A 15,885-nucleotide genomic window follows, 5' to 3' on the forward strand; every position below is an offset into this window, starting at 1 on the left:
GCAGGAATAACCGGAATGTTGCTAAGCAGGATCTGCTGCCACACAACGACTAATGGAAGTGAGAAAATGGGTGAAGCACAAGGACTGCGGCAAACATGAATAAAAACTGTATGCTTGTGACCTGAATGGCTCATCTTCATTACATTCAAGCTATTATACGCTGTTATCGAAACGCCTATTGCTGCTCTATTTAATCATGGCTTTGTCTATGAACATGTCTAATAAATAAAACTACGAAAGTTCCACACAAACCTCCAAAACTAATACTGCATATGGTTTGATTCCCGAAATCAACATGTGATTGTCAACACATGGACACTACAATAAAGAAATAAACCAGCTTCTGTCACACAAACTCATCAACCCACTTTTAAACATGGTGACCTTTAGAGGTAAACAAATACACAGTCTCTATACAATTAAAGGGAAAAAGGAAAATTCTGTCATCATTCACTCATGCTCCAGTTGTTCCAAGTCTGTTTCTTTCTTCTACTGAGCATAAAAGAAGATGTTGTCTGATGGTGAAAAAATACTATAGAAGTCAATGGTGACCAGAAACCAACATATCAAAATATCTTCTTTAGTGTTCAGCAAAAGAAATTCATACAGGTTTAGAACAACTTGAGGGTGAGGAAATAACAGAATGATGACTTTTAACAGTATTTAATGCACTACGAAACATTTTAGATCCAGAAAAATAAGCTTGGCATTCCTCACATTGTCACATTACAGGCAAACAAAATCAGCCTTACCAAATCAGACAAGGGCCTTGTTTATGACACCCAACTGTTGCAAGAATCTGTTTGTGGTACGCATAAAAGCACATGTGAAAAATGTAGGGAAGTAGGAGTTTAATCTTTAAAGTTTCTGCACTTAAACCGACAGCTGGCTACATTTGATCTGGAATGCACGATTCACATCAAGACCACAAAAACAATGCCTGGTGTCAAATAAGGCTGTCATTTAATCCAATAAGCAGTTGATGTATTTTACACAGCTGTTAACTGTAAGGAAAGTGCAGACTTGATGTCGTATGCACAGTTTTGCTTGGCAGTTGTAAAAGTAAACGTCTTGTGACCAGAGGTGATAGAACCTTATCTAAGCCTGCAGTATCATATTTGATATGTAAACTTCTAAATGTCTAAGAATCTAAATTAATTATCCACGTGATCAAAACTTTGATGAAAATCCTGTTGCACATGCCTTCTGTTGTCTGACTGGTAGTTTACCTTTTTTTAGTAAGTAAAAGGCCTTTTAGTATAATTCTAAAAACGTACTTCAGTTTGAGGCTTTTGGTAGTGTGGCCCTCTAAAAGCTTTAGCCTCTAAAAAGCATAATACAGATGAAAATACCATATTTGGAGCATATAATATTAAAGATCAGTATTATAAACTACTGTCACGTCAGACCAATGTGTTCATAGACTTAAAATCTATGTAATTTTAGAGCAAAAAAGGAAATGAATAATGGAAGAAGTCAAACCAGCTTGTGAAAATGATGCTGTGTATGTGTTGGTTAACATGATGATCATGCTTAAACTGAGTCAACAAGCACTTAAATAGTCAGTGACTGAAGTGACCATACTTGTCATGCCATACAAGATCCTGAACAATCGTGAAATGTGATACAGGTTCAAGCACGTACAGGTATGTATTAGGTAAAACCAAAACCTATGAAATACTACCGATGTCGTGAACATCACAAATGATGGTGATTCATAAACGAATCGTTCTTTTGAGTCGGATCTTTCCAGTGAATCGGTTGAACAGGTTCACAAAACCGGTCTAAACGACTCGTTGATTAATAAAAACAACCCAAGTGAAACAGTAAAAGTGCAAAAACCTTGCGCAAAGTCACTTGTGTGTTCATTGAAAATGTCATACGAAATGTAAAGTTAGGCTACATAACAAACAGGTCAACTTGATAACTTGTTACTCTTCCGGCTGTAAAGACGTTGGCAAATCTTACCTGTCGGTCGATGTGCGATCCTGTCCCAAACAGCATTAATGTTAAACAGTAACCGGCTGCTCTTTCGCCGATGATCCGCTGTTTGACTGGCCACCGAAAAAACCCTGGTAAGTTAACTAAGTAACTAACGCTAGTCGAACGAGAGCTTACTGTGGTCCGCTGTCATACTGACGTACTATACAATACTAACGTTTATGGCCAACACTGTAAACTTATTCCGACCAGTTCACAACGTGAAACGAAAGCACAAAAGGCAAAGATTCACAAAACCGGATGTCTTGTTGCTATTAACATCGCTGCCCAATGTTTGAGGGCAATACTGTTTCAGCGCTGGACCACTGGGCTTCAGCGAACCCAGTTCTACGAAATCCCGGAAATCACGGAAATCACGGAGTCGGTACAAAATGGAGGCAGGAGGCCGAAAAAATCCGATTGCATCCGAAAGCAAAAGCTGTAACTACATGGCTAACCTTTTCCCCTTGCGTCACGTTGCAGTGGTAATGTAGCATATGCCAAAACGCAACAGTAGATTATTTTTACTGCTGCAAAGCCATAAAAACGTTAAACACATTGTCATTTTGTTTTATTTATTTATTTGATGACAATGGTGACTAAAGGACCTACATATTTCTAATAATTAGTGTTGGGCTCATTACCCCAAAAATGTAATTTATTACTCATTACTAGTTATTCCTTTCAAAAGTAATACTTTACTTATTACTTTCTGGCAAGTGGCAACAGTTATTAGTTACACAACTAGTTAGGCTACATTACTTTTCCTTCACGCCCCACAGAAGTTTCTGCCTCATCATTTGACCAAAATCTACATCTGATCGCATTCAGAAGTTACTACAAACACTCAATGGTGTTTGATAGTGCCTTTTAAGTAAAAGTGTTGTATTAATTGTCATGTGTAGCTTGAAGCTAATTGTAGATATCATTTCTCTGTTACCCAAATATGATTATATTTCATGAAGTATTTTATCAAAAGAAATCACATAAGTTCATAACATTTTTAATTATAGTAATATAATTTATACTGGGATCAGATGGATGTGCGTGAACATGCCAGAGTAAAGTAATGCCACAACGTCCATAATGCCACAACTTACAGATCCGTGTTTAGATCACCTTTTCTCCTGACAAAATCAGTGTAATGGCAATATTTCCATCTCCTAAGCTTTTCCATATTCCAAGCTTTCCTGATACACTGACTTCATGTGCCTGTGTGAGTTGTGAAAATTATGAAAATAAATTAGGAATTATTGGATTGTTGGATTTCAAATCAGTAGGGGTTGAGGCATCAAAAGTAACTAAATAATGAGCTGTTTTACGGATTGTAACTAATATTATTACTGAAATCTTAATATTAATTAGTTACACTATAGTTACTGCAAAAAGTAACATTGTTACTGTAACTAGTTTTTAGTAACTAGTTACTGCCCAACACTGCTTATAATAACTTGTCAAACTAACCATAGATTATGGTTACAAGTAATTTCGAACAACAAAAGGTTTTGTTCATTTAGACCCAATATAGGCTAACATATTACATAATATTCTTGATTCTGAGTTTTCACGTTTTGATCAATGAATTTCCATGACTTTAGCCTACAAGTATTTTTAACATCACTTATATAAGTTATAGCTAGAATATACATTGGTATCTCAGGTAAGAGATGTAAAATGTGAGAACAGGACACATGACCCTGCAGGTTGGGTTCAAACACATGCCCACGATCATAACAGCACCTGATAGAGTGCGCACCCACCCCCCAGGCCACAGCTCCAAAACAGTCAGCAGCAGCACACACTAATCTACACAGTACAGTACAAAATGTGTTTGACAAAATCCCAATCAGTAGGACATGCAAATAGATGACAGACAGAAGACCAATCACAATTTAGTATGCAAATAAGTCCATGGGAATTTTTCTAACTTTTAATCATACATTACTTAGCTCTAATTTGCTAACTCTTATATGTGAATCTTTTGGGATTTTTACCTCACACAATACTTTTTTGGTCAATTCTTATATGGGCCAGAATGTTTCTAAATAATACAAACACTGCTGTCCACGTTCTGTATGCAAAACAGCTTTCCAGGTTGGCCTTTAAATTATCATGACTGACTACAATAGACTCTTATATACAGTCATGTGAAAAAGAATTCCATGGATTTCCGTATCAGGACATAATAATAATAATAAAAAAATATCTGGTCCTTGGCAGGTCTTAAAATTTGGAAAATAAAACCTCCCATGAACAACAACACATGATATATCACACTGTGTCATTATTTATTAAAAAAAAAAGTCCAAGATGGAAAAGCCATGTGTGACAAAGTTAGGACACCTATGATTAAACTGCCCGTAGATCCACTTTTAGAAGCAATAACTTGAAGTCATTTTCTGTATGACTTTATCAGTCTCTCATATCGTTCTGTAGGAATTTTGGCTCACTCTTCTATACAATGTTACCAGTTTATTGAGGTTTGTGGGCATTTGTTTATGCCCAGCTCTCGCCACAGCATTTCAGTCAGGATGAAGTCTGGACTTTGACTGGACTTTTGCAACACCATGATTCTTTTCTTTTCAGCCGTTCTGTTGTAGATTTGCTGGTGTGCTTGGGATCATTGCCCTATTGCATGACCCAATTTTGGACCAACTTTAAAGGGGTCATATGATGCGATTTCAATTTTTCCTTTCTCTTTGAAGTGTTACAAGCTCTTGGTGCATTGAGGTCTGGACTTTGACTGGACTGCTGCAACCCCTTGATTCTTTTCTTTTCAGCCATTCTGTTGTAGATTTGCTGGGGTGCTTGGGATTACGGTCCTGTTGCATCACCCAATTTTGGCCCAACTTTAGCTGTCGGATGTATGTCCTCACATTTGACTCAAGAATACTTTGATATACAGAGGAGTTCATGGTAGACTCAATGACTGTGAGGTGCCCAGGTCCTGTGGCTGCAAAACAAGCCCAAAATCATCAGCCCTCCACCAGGATGCTTGACTTTTGGTATGAGGTGTTTGTGCTGATATGCTTTTTAGGTTTTCACAAAATATGGTACTGTGCATTATGGCCAAACATCTCCACTTTGGTCTCGTCTGTTCAAAGGACATTGTTCTAGAAGTCTTATGGTTTGTTCAGATGCAAATTTGCAAACCTAAACCATGCTGCCATGTTTCTTTAGAGAGAAGAGGCTTTCTTCTGGCAAGCCTTCCAAACATGCCATACTTGTCCCACATTTTTCTAATTTAACTGTCATGAACTTTATCATTTAACACGTTAACTGAAGCCTGTAGAGTCTGCAGTGAAGTTCTTGGGTTGTCTGCCATTTCTTTGAGCATTACACGGTCTGATATTGGGTTGAATTTGCTGGGACGTCCACTTCTGGGAGGATTGGTGTCTGTTTTGACTTCCACTTGTGAATAATCTTCCTCACTGTGGAATGATGGACTTCAAATTGTGTGGAAAAGGCCGTATTACTTTTCCCAGATTGATGGCAGCAGCAATTGCTTTTGTAAGATCATTGCTGATGTCTTTCCTCTTTGGCATTGTGTTAACACACACAATGAAGGCTCAGACCAGCAAACTGCCAAAACTTCTGATTTTATAGATGTGCTCACACTTGTTGATGATCAGTTAATCAAAGGCATTTGATTAGCAGTGCCTGACCGTTACTTACCCTCTTAAATCCCTTAAAACTTACCCTTGTTAACAGTAAGGGTGTCCTAACTTTGTCACACATGGCTTTTCCATTTTGGCTTTATTTCTGTTAAATAAATAATGACACAGTGTGATATATCATGTATTGTTGTTCATCTGAGGTTTTATTTTCCAAAATATAAGACCTGCCAAGGACCAGGTAATTTTTTATTATGTCCTGATACAGAAAACCATGGAATTCAATAGGGTGTCCTAAATTTTTCACATGACTGTATATGCAGATTTTGTTATAATGTGCAAATACTCTGTAAATAGCAAGATATTTTTAAAGTAACATTCAAGTAAATACTTTTTTCAATATAACTACTTTAAAATACTTAATTACATAAAGTATTCTACAACAACAACTGCTTTTGTATATGTTGAAACAACAATGTTAGTAGGAACATTTTAAATTGATTTATATACATCCTTCAAAACAAATCCCCCTAGCCCTGTGTACCTCACTATATCAGATGAGTAACTTAAAAACGAACAAACAAAAAAATGGCAAGAAACAAGAGACATTCTCCAGACAAAACATTTTACATGTGTATATCTCATCCACATTGCATTTATACATTACTGTAGCCTTTTACATAATTTACAAAATATATATGATTTACAATATTTAATCAGGCAAGATCCACATAATATTGTCACATATTTTACCATAAAGTTATGTGAAAAAAAGATTTTATTATTTATATGAGCATAATGATCTATGATACTGTAAGTGCAGGTTTAACATATCCTTTATGGAAAGGTTTGTTCATCAGTGTTAAGAAGTAGTGTAGAAAAAAGTTGCTCAAGCTCATTTACAGTATCTTTAAGTTAGTTTTTAATATGCTATTAGTTCTTATCAGCCCTGTAAACATGATTGCCAAGGACAAGCTCATTCTTGTCTTCTACGTCCCTTCCTTTAAATTATCCTACTATATTAGTTTAAGAACGTTAAATTTCGACCCTTTCAAAGTGCTTTCTGGAACCTCCAGATCCATTGCATGTATTTGCAGATGTCTCATTGTCTGTCTGCCACTATAGCCAGTTTGCCCACTTCCCCATCCACCTCTTCTAGGCATCCCATTATAAGTGTAGCATATATCATCAGTAGTGTAATGACGTCTAGGAACCATATTCCTATAATAACCTGCATTATCACCTGAACTTTGCATGGTATTTATTCCCATATTTGAATTTTTCACAGCTAAATCTTCTCTACTTCTTGAAACTTGAAATTTAGGCACTGATATATTATTCCAGTTGCCATCAATATCAAAGTCACTTGGTTTTGTTTTATGATGTCTTGACCTGAGTGCCCCAGACATATCATTGTTGTAAACACCTGATGATGTTGGACCTACTCCAGAGATTCTAGTTTGGCCGGAGAGATGTTCTGGTATTGGAGACCACTGAGCTTTTCCAGAAACTTTCATGTCTCTGTTCAAGTCATAATAGGTGTCCTGCATGTTAAATTCTGGGGCACCATATTTCTGATGAGTCTGTATTCTGATGTCTCTTGAGAGATCATCAAGATCATACGTTTTGGCTGCCTTTGTTTTACCTCTTGGAACTGCAAAGCTGTTAGCATGCATTTCTGTATAGGTACCAAAATCTACATCAGACCCCAGGCCTTGAAAATCAGAGCTATCAATTCCTCCTTTGATTCGGGGGGTTTTGAGATTCATCTTTGGAGAGGTGAATTTAAGATCTCTTCCTTCTGGCATGTTTCCTTGGAGCTTCAGTTTCCCCGAAGGAGCATCAATGTCAAAGGCTGTTTCGTTCACATCAACACTGGGTTTCTTGAAATTTGTTCTGTTTATTTTGCCTTTAGGGAAATCAACATTCATGTCTGGGGCTGTGATATCTGGCTTATGAATTGTAGGAGCTGAGAGGTCCATTTTAGGGGTCTTTAGATCATAGTCAGGTTTCTTTATTTTGGGTCCTGAGAAACCAATGTCAGGCATTTTAAAAGCAGGCATTTTCATTTTACCAGATGGTATGTCCATGTCTGGAAGAGTAAGGTCTGTTCTTGGACCTTTAAGATCAACATTAGGACCATGGATTCCAATATCATGACGATTAATCCCTGCATCTAGTTTAGGAGCTGATGCTCTCAGATTAAGGTCAGGCTGATCAATGTCAGCATCCACATTCATATGTGGCCCTTTCACACCTGACAGGCCAATACTGGGCATCTTTAACTTTGGCATATTCAATTTACCTGAAGGGCCATTAACATTAATATCAGGTGTTTTAAAATCTAGGTTTGGGCCTTTCAAATCAGTTTGAGGCAGAGTCAGAGCCATGTCTGTGGTATTGATTCCTCCCTTTATTTTGGGGCTTTTGAGATTCAGCTTTGGAGATTTGACTTTAAGATCAGGTCCTTCTGGCTTGCTGTCTGAGAGGCCCAGCTTCGGCAGTTTAAATTTACTTGAAGGTGCGTCAATGTCAAAATTTGGAGTGTTAAAATCAAGATTGTTTTTTTTTAAATTTGGTCCTTTAATTTTACCTTTTGGGAAATCAACATTCATGTCTGGGACTGTAATATCTGGCTTATGGCCTCTGATGTTGATGTCTGGTGAATCAAAGTCTGCCTTAAACTTTGGAGCTGACAGATCCATGTTAGGGGTATTCAGATCATAGTCCGGTGTCTTGATTTTGGGTCCTGAGAAACCAACATCAGGCATCTTGAGGGTGGGCATTTTCAGTTTTCCAGATGGTATGTCCATGTCTGGAAATGCAAGGTTGGTTTTTGGACCCCTGAAATCAGCATTAGGTCCGTGAGTGTCAATATCAGGACTATTAAGCCCTGCATTTAGCCTGGGAGTTGATGCACTCAGATTAAGGTCGGGCTGATCAATGTCAGCATCCACATTCATATGTGGCCCTTTCAAACCTGACATGCCAAAACGGGGCATCTTTAACATTGGCATATTCAGTTTACCTGAAGGGCCATTAACATCAACATCAGGTGATTTGAAATCTAGGTTTGGGCCTTTTAAATCATTTTGAGGCAGAGTCAGATCCATGTCTGGGGTATTGATTCCTCCCTTCATTTTGGGGCTTTTGAGATTCATCTTTGGAGATTTGACTTTAAGATCTGGGCCTTTTGGCCTACTACCTGAAAACCCAAATTTTGGCAGCTTCAGTTTACCCGAAGGAGCATTGATGTCGAGGTCAGGTGCATTCATGTCAAGATTGGGTGTCTTTAAGTTTGGTCCTTTAAATTTACCTTTCGGGAAATCAAGATTCACATCTGGACTTGTGATATCTGGCTTATGACCTTTAATGTTGATGTCTGGGGAATCAAAATCAGCCTTAAACTTTGGAGCTGACATATCCATTTTAGGGGTCTTCAAATTATAGTCAGGTGTCTTTATTTTTGGTCCCGAGACACCAAACTTAGGCATCTTTAAAGTGGGCATTTTCATTTTTCCAGAAGGCTTGTCAATATCTGGAAGAGTAAGGTCTGTTCTTGGACCTTTGAGATCAACATCAGGTCCATGTACATCAATATCAGGACTATTTATCCCTGCATTTAGTTTGGGAGCTGATGCCCTCAGATTGAGGTCAGGCTGATCAATGTCAGCATCCACATTCATTTGTGGCCCTTTCAAACCTGACAGACCAAAACTGGGCATCTTTAGCTTTGGCATATTCAATTTGCCTGAAGGGCCATTGACATCAATATCTGGTGATTTGATATCAAAGTTAGGGCCTCTTAAATCAGTTTTAGGCAGAGTCAGATCCATATCTGGGGTATTGATTCCTCCCTTTATTTTGGGGCTTTTGAGGTTCAGGTCTGGGGAATCAAAATCTGCCTTAAACTTTGGAGCTGACAGATCCATTTCAGGCGTCTTTAAATCATAGTCAGGCGTCTTTAGTTTTGGTCCTGAGACACCAAACTTAGGCATCTTTAAAGTGGGCATTTTAAATTTTCCAGAAGGCTTGTCAATGTCTGGAAGAGTGAGGTCTGTCTTTGGACCTTTAAGATCAACATTTGGTCCATGTACATCAAAATCAGGACTATTTATGCCTGCATTTAGTTTGGGAGCTGATGCTCTCAGATTGAGGTCAGGCTGATCAATGTCAGCATCCACATTCATATGTGGCCCTTTCAAACCTGACAGCCCAAAACTGGGCATCTTTAGCTTTGGCATATTCAATTTACTTGATGGGCCATTAACATCAATATCAGGTGATTTGATATCTAGGTTTGGGCCTTTTAAATCAGCTTGAGGCAGAGTCAGATCCATATCTGGGGTATCGATTACTCCCTTTATTTTGGGGCTTTTGAGATTCAGGTCTGGAGATTTTATTTTAAGATCTGGTGCTTTTGGCTTGCTACCTGAGAAGCCAAATTTTGGCAGCTTCAGTTTACCTGAAGGGGTATTGATGTCGAGGTCAGGTGCATTCATGTCAATATTGGGTGTCTTTAAGTTTGGTCCTTTAAATGTACCTTTAGGGAATTTAAGATTCAGGTCTGGGCCTGTGACATCTGGCTTAAGTCCTTTAATATTAAGGTCTGGGGAATCAAAGTCTGCCTTAAACTTTGGAGCTGACAGATCCATTTCAGGTGCCTTCAAATCATAGTCTGTTGTCTTTATTTTTGGTCCCGAGACACCAAACTTAGGCATCTTTAAAGTGGGCATTTTAAATTTTCCAGAAGGCCTGTCAATGTCTGGAAGAGTAAGGTCTGTCTTTGGACCTTTAAGATCAACATTAGGTCCATGTACATCAATATCAGGACTATTTATCCCTGCATTTAGTTTGGGAGCTGATGCTCTCAGATTGAGGTCGGGCTGATCAATGTCAGCATCCACATTCATATGTGGCCCTTTCACACCTGACAGACCAAAACGTGGCATCTTTAGCTTTGGCGTATTCAATTTACCTGAAGGGCCATTAACATCAATATCAGGTGTTTTGATATCTAGGTTTGGGCCTTTTAAGTCAGTTTGAGGGAGGGTCAGATCCATATCTGGGGTATCAATTCCTCCCTTTATTTTGGGGCTTTTGAGATTCAGGTCTGGGGAATCAAAAGCACCCTTAAACTTTGGAGCTGACAGATCCATTTCAGGGGTCTTTAAATCATAGTCAGGCGTCTTTAGTTTTGGTCCTGAGACACCAAACTTAGGCATCTTTAAAGTGGGCATTTTAAATTTTCCAGAAGGCTTGTCAATGTCTGGAAGAGTAAGGTCTGTTCTTGGACCTTTAAGATCAACATTAGGTCCATGCAAATCAATATCAGGACTATTTATCCCTGCATTTAGTTTAGGAGTTGATGCACTCAGATTAAAGTCGGGCCGATCAATGTCAGCATCCATATTCATATGTGGCCCTTTCAAACCTGACAGCCCAAAACTGGGCATCTTTAGCTTTGGCATATTCAATTTACTTGATGGGCCATTAACATCAATATCAGGTGATTTGATATCTAGGTTTGGGCCTTTTAAATCAGCTTGAGGCAGAGTCAGATCCATATCTGGGGTATCGATTCCTCCCTTCATTTTGGGGCTTTTGAGATTCAGGTCTGGGGAATCAAAAGCACCCTTAAACTTTGGAGCTGACAGATCCATTTTAGGGGTCTTTAAATCATAGTCAGGCGTCTTTAGTTTTGGTCCTGAGACACCAAACTTAGGCATCTTTAAAGTGGGCATTTTAAATTTTCCAGAAGGCTTGTCAATGTCTGGAAGGGTAAGGTCTGTTCTTGGACCTTTAAGATCAACATTAGGTCCATGCAAATCAATATCAGGACTATTTATCCCTGCATTTAGTTTAGGAGTTGATGCAATCAGATTAAGGTCGGGCCGATCAATGTCAGCATCCACATTCATATGTGGCCCTTTCAAACCTGACATGCCAAAACTGGGCATCTTAAACTTTGGCATATTCAATTTGCCTGAAGGGCCATTGACATCAATATCAGGGGATTTGATATCTAGGTTTGGGCCTTTTAAATCAGTTTGAGGGAAAGTCAGATCCATACCTGGGGTATCAATTCCTCCCTTTATTTTGGGGCTTTTGAGATTCAGGTCTGGAGATTTGATTTTAAGATCAGGCCCTTTTGGCTTACTACCTGAGATGCCAAACTTTGGCAGCTTTAGTTTACCTGAAGGGGCATTTATGTCAAGATCAGGTGCATTCACATCAAGATTAGGTTTCTTGAAATTTTGTCCTTTAATTTTACCTTTAGGGAAATCAACATTCAAGTCTGGGGTTTTGATATCTGGCTTATGACCTCTGATGTTGATGTCTGGTGAATCAAAGTCTGCCTTAAACTTTGGAGCTGACAGATCCATTTCAGGGTTTTTCAGATCACAGTCTGGAGTCTTTATTTTGGTTCCAGAGAGACCAAAATCAGGCATCTTGAAAGTTGGAACTTTCATTTTTCCAGATGGTATGTCCATGTCAGGGAGTGTAAGATCTGTTTTTGGTCCCTTGAGATCAACATTAGGTCTGTGAATGTCAATGTCAGGACTATTTATCCCTGCATTTAGCCTGGGAGTTGATGCACTTAGATTAACGTCAGGCTTATCAATGTCAGCATCCATGTTCATATGTGGACCTTTCAAACCTGACAGGCCAAAACTGGGCATCTTTAACTTTGGCATATTAAATTTCCCTGAAGGGCTATTAACATCAATATCAGGTGTTTTGAAATCTAGATTCGGGCCTTTCAAATCAGTCTGAGGCAGAGTCAGATCCATATCTGGGGTATCGATTCCTCCCTTTATTTTGGGGCTTTTGAGATTCAGGTCTGGAGATTTGATTTTAAGATCAGGTCCTTCTGGCTTGCTACCAGAGAAACCAAATTTTGGCAGCTTCAGGTTACCAGAAGGAACATTTATGTCGAGGTCAGGTGCATTCAAGTCAAGATTGGGTTTCTTGAAATTTGGTCCTTTAAATGTACCTTCAGGAATATTCACATCCATGTCAGGTGCGGTGATATCTGGCTTATGACCTCTGATGTTGATGTCTGGTGAATCAAAGTCTGCCTTAAATTTGGGAGCAGACAGATTCATTTCAGGGGTCTTTAGATCATAGTCAGGTGTTTTTATTTTGGGTCCTGACAGGCCAAAATCAGGGAAGCTGAAAGTGGGTGCTTTCAGTTTTCCAGATGACATGTCCATGTCTGGAAGGTCTGTTTTTAGACCTTTAAAATCAGCCTTTGGTCCATCAATTCGTATATTAGAACCATTAAGACCTGGAGCTACTTCAGGGGATGACAATGCAAATTTTGACCCCTTCATACTTCCATCATAACTGATGTCAGTATTCTTGTTTCCAGAGAGGCTAAACTTTGGCATTTTAAATGTTGGCTTCTTGACATTAACTGATGGTACTTCCATATCCATATCAGAAGAATTAAGCACTGCTTTTGGGCCTTTAAAATGTCCTTTTGTGAGGTGCATCACCGGAGATCCTTGGGTATCTGGCAATGTAAGACTTGAATCTGGTGTATTAATACCAATATCTACTTTTGGATCTGTATATGTTCCACCGCGTAGGTTGATTTCACTATCAACATTGGTCAAGTTCATTGTGGAATGATGCGATGGAACATCACTTGCAATACTGGGTTTGATCTTTGCTGATCTCACCAGGTCAGATCCTTGTAGTAACGTATCTGAGTCATATTGATGATATTCCATGTATGGTCCTACTTGATTGTCAGGTTCTGTTTCATATGGAGTGAGACGCATCTGATCTGCATTCTCAAGTAAAGCTGCAACATTTACTTTGCTTTTGCGGTCAAGTGTTTGGGTTGTCACTGGCCCATTGTGTATGCCATGTCTGTTTTCCTTAACAGCTTTATTTCCTTTCATGAATTTCTTGACTTTAGCATTGAAGAGCTTGTCGTATGAATCTTTCCACACCTGTTGAAACATTTGAATCATTAGAAATTAATTTGTTTGGAGGTTTTATGATTCAGGGTTGAAAAACAACTGTGAATGTGATGTACACAGACCTCATTAGGAGCTTTGATATCCAGACTTTCCAAGCTCTTGCTGGATTTCAAACCATGCTTCATTAACTCCTTGTCATTATCAATTAACTTCAAAATGTCCACAGCTTCATTCTTCTTTTGTTCATTCCTCTTTAGATCAAACAGACCACTGGCACCCACAATTTCATCATCTGAAATGAAAATGTAATGTGCAATGTAGTCTATTATAAACTCTTTTCCTTATATTTTCACCATATCAACAAGGTTCATGGCAAAAGCCATTTTCTCCACAGTAAAAGTTTTCTGTAACAGTACCAGCAATCTGATGCTCAGTTAATATACAATGATATGCAAAAAATATTATTATTCAAATGTCATGAAACTGCACCTTCATGAAAGTGCACGTCCGTGTATTCCAAACCCTCTACAGACACATCGTCATCTTCAAGCAGCAGGCTGTCAGAGAGGCTTCTTCGAAGAAGAGCCTGAAAATTAGATATCATGGTGTATTTTTTTTTCTTATTTCATGAAATTAAATGCATGTATAGAAAAAATAAATAAAAACCAGAATGAAAGATTTTTGATGAGAAAAAGAATAAAAACCAGAATGAAAGATTTTTGATGAGAAAAAGAATAAAAACCACAATGAAAGATTTTTGATGAGAAACATATACTGCCAACTGCACTACTAATATTTAATTATTAATTAATTTAACATTTATTCCTAATAATGACATACACATAGACTTTACAAAATATTTGATAGATCACACAAACAAAATATAGTTCAGATACAGATTGGATAAAAAATAAAGAGATAACATACCATTTCACTAGTATGTATTTACAGTGAAGCATCCACAACTCAAACCTGTTGATGCAAAATAAATGATTCAGCAGCAGCAAGACACCCAAGATTCAGTGCTAATTATTATTGACACATATGTAATTGTTAATGGTTGGTCATAATGAAATGACAGACCTGAACATGTGAACTATGAACATATGGGTCAATCATTGAATGAAAAACGTCCTTGCCTCAGAATGAAGCAAGACTGAGCAAACAGCACTAATTTAATTCAAATTCTGCATTTCTGCAAAGTCTGCATTTATCCCAGTGGCAGACAGACAAAACTGTGAGGTATTCAAGGAATTGTTCAGGGATAGTGTAACAAGAGGGCGTTGGGAACAGGTTAGACCAGACAAAGGAAACTGAACAGACCTTACCTTTTTAACCACACCCTCTTTATTAAACATGCGTAATTGTAGAGGTACCAGGTCCACCCATGATCATCTGTAAGGGCACATATTTTGATAATCTGTTCATCTATTTAATTAAAATGGTCTCATTTCATTGAAACAGATTTCAAAAAGCATCCAGTAACTATTATCTACAGTATATCATCTATTTAACATGCACAAAACCAATTTATTAACCTGTATATTTACAGTAAACACAAATTAAAGGTACAGTACCTGAAAATGTGCTTCAGAATTTTTTTTCAATAGTCAGTAACAATATTTAGAAAACATGATCCCCCAAAAAATAATGTTATTGTACTCATTCACAACTTTAAATGTCTTGTAACCATCACTGTGCAATACTTTAATATTCACAACTTAAGTGCAATTTGTAATATGAATACATTAAACCACTGTGTGAGCGCTGCATAGTCATTCATAACAAAAACAGCTGAACACCTGCGCTTGCTAGATGACCAAATTTTACCTTCAATACCATATGGGCTGTTTTACGCAACATAGCACAGTTCAAAGTACTGTTGTAAATTTGAACAACAATGAAACGGCTTACCTTGTATCCTATGAGCTTTTAAATTTTTGTTCAATATCAGCAGTGATAATGTGCCATGCTGAAGAGTTTTCACTTGATGTGACCGTGTTTACCTCCGTTCTCTTCTCACTGTTTATGGAATTCTCACCGCGGCAGGTAATACACTTGAAGAGTAGACCAACTGGTTTAACCAGGCCAAACACATACCTCATAAAGCTTCAGCATCACCTGTTCTGCACTGGAGGCAGGGTGACATAACAATAACAAACCTCTCCCTAATTCTAGATTGATGGGAGAAAATCAAAAGGAATGGTTCAAAAAAGATTAAACTATGCACACATGTACTCCCACATGACTCATACAAGTTGGGAAACGCTCACCTGTACAAGGCGTAGTCACTCTCACCCAGGTTGATATGAGCGTTCACACCTCTAATGAAACCAGTTATGCATTGTAAATTCTCG

At 38.1% G+C, this 15,885-nt stretch overlaps 2 protein-coding genes across 2 annotated transcripts in view; both read right to left on the reverse strand.

Annotated features, from left to right (window-relative positions):
* Window positions 1–2,361, reverse strand: part of LOC107674524 (WAS/WASL-interacting protein family member 2-like) — a 13,983-nt gene extending 11,622 nt beyond the window's left edge. The window contains exon 1 of the mRNA XM_016468505.1: window positions 1,969–2,361. The gene's annotated coding sequence lies outside the window, so the exon portion shown is untranslated. The remainder of the gene's footprint in view (window positions 1–1,968) is intronic.
* Window positions 2,362–5,846: 3,485 nt separating this feature from the next.
* Window positions 5,847–15,539, reverse strand: LOC107674522 (neuroblast differentiation-associated protein AHNAK-like). The gene is made up of 6 exons (XM_016468502.1): window positions 15,443–15,539; window positions 14,857–14,923; window positions 14,456–14,500; window positions 14,018–14,114; window positions 13,651–13,820; window positions 5,847–13,558 (listed from the first exon to the last, which is right to left on the reverse strand). The coding sequence occupies exons 3-6, from the start codon at window positions 14,456–14,458 to the stop codon at window positions 6,611–6,613; spliced, it is 7,218 nt and encodes a 2,405-aa protein (XP_016323988.1). The 5' UTR covers window positions 14,459–14,500; window positions 14,857–14,923; window positions 15,443–15,539; the 3' UTR covers window positions 5,847–6,610.
* Between the last annotated feature and the right edge of the window lie 346 nt (window positions 15,540–15,885).

Source organism: Sinocyclocheilus anshuiensis, unplaced genomic scaffold (assembly GCF_001515605.1).
Source record: "Sinocyclocheilus anshuiensis isolate Anshui unplaced genomic scaffold, SAMN03320099.WGS_v1.1 scaffold572, whole genome shotgun sequence".
In the NCBI taxonomy this organism is placed as follows: Eukaryota; Metazoa; Chordata; class Actinopteri; order Cypriniformes; family Cyprinidae; genus Sinocyclocheilus; species Sinocyclocheilus anshuiensis.

Excerpts from the sequence above, each read along its gene's own strand:
- LOC107674522 (XM_016468502.1), bottom strand. Across the intron at positions 13,821-14,017 it reads GGACGTGCACTTTCATGAAG|ATGATGAAATTGTGGGTGCC; the intron begins GTGCAGTTTCAT and ends TTTTCATTTCAG. Across the intron at positions 13,559-13,650 it reads ATATCAAAGCTCCTAATGAG|GTGTGGAAAGATTCATACGA; the intron begins GTCTGTGTACAT and ends ATGTTTCAACAG.